We start from the raw sequence: 3,161 nt of genomic DNA on the forward strand, positions 1-3,161 counted from the left end.
TTTGTAGATGGAGCAGGCTGAATCTATCCTCAAAATCCCTTTTCCCTCCCCATTTCCTCAAGGAGGTATTTTTGTTCTGCATTTCAAGCATGTCCTTCCACTTGGGCCTTCCCCAACACAAATTCAGAACTCAGAGTCATTAGGCTCTCCTTCGGCTCCACCAATAAATGGACCTTGGTTTACGAATTGTGAATTTTAGCCCAGAAATTGCCCGTGTGTCTCTCGCATGCCTCTCTTGGGCTTTCCGTTGTGTTTTAAATGGTGGCAGGGTTCTTGGGGAGCCAGATCGCTGGGTGTCTCCCCTGCTTCACTCTCCCCGGTGCAGGACCTGCTGCTGGGGTGCTATGGCTGTCTCCTGCCCTCTGCAGCTCGGGCTTCTCAGCTGCCAGGGTTGGAAGAAGCTGGTAATCTGACCTCCCATACTACTGCGTTAATATCAGGTCATCTGAAACGTCATGACGCATTTTTACATAGAAAAACATGGACACGTATGTCAGATTTTCCCAATGACCTGTTATATCCCAGAATTAAAGGAGCTTCAAGAAACAAAAACTTGAGCAATCCTGCTGTCAGTGGTGCTGTGGTCTTGCCGTTCTCAGAGGGGTGGGGGAGTCAGCGGAGCAGCTACAGCTGCAGGGCCTTCCCGTTCCACGGCTCCTGCCGGCATGGAACGCTGCGGCATGGAACGCTGCGCTTCTCAGCGCAAGAGAAAGGGCAATTCTGGTTGGGCACTGGAAGTACCGGTAGGAACTACTTTGCATTTTTCCTTTACAAAGAAATGTCTTTCTTTCTTTCCTTCTTTTTTAAAAATTTGCCAGGAGGGCACGTGTGCGTGCCAGAGGGAAAAAGAGAAAGCAAGAAAGCACCCACCCACCACGGGCCATGGTCACGCCACAATCCCTTCTCCTCCATTTTTCCCTCCTTTTGGGATTTGGGGACACCCCTGCACAGATGCCTGGGGTGTTGATCAAGCCATCAGGTCCAGGACTCAAACCATACAGTCGGCCATGTGGGCTCCAGCAGCTTTAATCATCAAGCCACGGACAAACTGGCCCCAAAGGAACATCTTTTTAGCTCCGTCCGTGGACAGAACCTGGAGCAGCAAGGAGCCCCAGCTCATCAGCCGCTTTCCATATACAGTTCCTGTAACAGAAACCAGGAGACTAGAGAAAGGAGACCAAGCAAGGGCCCAGGCACGGGGCCTGCCAGATAGCAAGGGTGTCGCCAAGGCCTACTCGGGCTCCACCAGAAGGATGTAGGAGCCTCTGTGAGCTTCCACTACCAGATACAGGGGGACTCAGCAAGGGCGGCTGGACAGGATCCACACCCTGTCGTCCCCTCTCCTCCCCATGCCTGCTGGGACCCTCTACACAGCCTTCCCCATACCTCCGCCTCCTGGTTCCTCCCAGGGCTGACCCTCTCCTCGCATCCAAGAGCCCCACCTCTCTCCTTTGCTCCCCAGATGTCACCTTCAGTGGCAGGATCCAGAGTGTAGCTCCTGCCACAGCCTTGCACCACCCGCTCCCCAGCCGAGCCTCGCTTTTCCCGTGTGTCTGTAAAGTCGGGGAAGGTCCGATGGCCTGGCAGGCCCAGCACAGGTGGTCTTGAGGCCCAGCCCTGCTTCTGGCCATGGGGGTGGGGGTGGGGGGGCGGCAGGAATACCTGCCCCACAGTCATCGTGTGGGGAACCAGGTCAGAGCTGCTGTCACTCCACAAGGAGCCATCTCCATCCCCTCCCCAGCAGGCACCTCCCTCACAGAGCCTCTCCTCACAGTAGGCGAATAGAACTCTTTAATACAACTGCAGTAGCTTTGTGAGATGCCTGTGCAGACCGAATCAAGAGCCGGGAGCCCGGGAGGTGGAGGTGGGCCTGGGTCCTCCCATCCAGGGCAGGGAGCAGCATGCAGGTGCCCTAGTACTTGAGCAGCCAGCGGGGCCTGTGCGGGCTTAGTGATGTGAAGTAGGACCACCACCAGGGCTTGCTCCCGCTGGCCGAGGGCTGCCTGCGCGCCCCAAGGGGCTCCAAGCCCTGCTCTGTGGGCTCCCCGAGCAGGTCAGCACCTCCCAGTGGGTCTCTGGGTCCAGGCCCGGTTCTCCGCAGGCCTTGAAAGGACTTCTTGGGTCCCAGTGCAAGAGGCTGGAGAATGAAGTCCACACGGCCGGCCCTCTTCATCCGGGCAGGAATGGTGACTTTCTTGATGACCTTGGAGTAGCCAGGGGCTTGGGCAATGACAATGTGGGAGCCTGGGGGCAGCAGCCTCCAGTAGTCACCATCTGGGGCTAGGGACAAATGGAATAGAAGTGACTCTCACTGGGGCTGCAGACCGTGCAGAGTGACAGGTGTTGGGTGTCAGTGGGGCGGTGAGCGTGGCGGGCAGACAGATGCGTGTGGCCGGTATCGTCCTTCTCACCTCCTCTCCCCATCAAGCTCTCCTCATCCCTCACAGCCTCTTCTCTGAAGCCTTCACTGACTGTCCACACCCACCCACACGGTTAGAAGTCCCTCCCCCTCTGGACCAGAGCTGCAGAGAAGCCATAGCACAGTGGACTGCAATTGTGTGTGTGTTTACTATGGGTGTGTGTGCTCGCTGGAGAGAGACAGAGCAAAAGAGGGGGGTAGTGAGAGACCACCCTCTGGGAGACGGCCACACCACCATCCCTCTTCTCCACGCTCCTCTCCGGATTTTGAGCACACACACAAACACGCTCGGTGTGATTTTCAAGCCACCAGGTCTGGGACCCGAACTGCGCAGTCAGCCCTGTGGGCTCCAGCAGCCTTCACTGCCGTGCCATCTGCTGGTCCTGTGCACTGCAATTTTCCATCGGCTGTGACGGCCCTGAGGGCAGCCAGAGTGCATGGTAGAGCAGACACCAGCTCATCAGTGGGACGTGAACTCTGGGACCTAAGTAGGCGGGCTCATGCGTGGAGGTAGCTCTCCCACCACTACTGAGAAGGTGGCATTAGGGACACAGAACACGCATCAGCTGTCATTCAGCAGCCAGCACCCAGGTAAGCTCTTCCCGGGGCGAGTGCTGCTGAGACCCAGGGGCAGCCCGGGACCCACACTCCCCACCGGCTGAGGGTGCCCGTGCTGCGAAGGCCAGGGTGCTGTGGGCGCTGGAGGGAGCGGGTGGCACTGCACCGGCGCGCCGGGCGCCGC

The 3,161-nt window shown here is 58.0% G+C and overlaps 1 protein-coding gene across 1 annotated transcript in view; it reads right to left on the bottom strand.

Annotated features, from left to right (window-relative positions):
- Positions 1-1,545: 1,545 nt before the first annotated feature.
- CPZ (carboxypeptidase Z) overlaps positions 1,546-3,161 on the bottom strand; it is a 28,818-nt gene continuing 27,202 nt past the window's right edge. The window contains exon 11 of the mRNA XM_006152947.3: positions 1,546-2,280. Within this exon, the coding sequence (XP_006153009.1) occupies positions 1,913-2,280 (368 nt within the window). The 3' untranslated portion in view covers positions 1,546-1,912. The remainder of the gene's footprint in view (positions 2,281-3,161) is intronic.

Source organism: Tupaia chinensis, unplaced genomic scaffold, assembly GCF_000334495.1.
Source record: "Tupaia chinensis unplaced genomic scaffold, TupChi_1.0 Scaffold000360_1, whole genome shotgun sequence".
Lineage (NCBI taxonomy): Eukaryota > Metazoa > Chordata > Mammalia > Scandentia > Tupaiidae > Tupaia > Tupaia belangeri.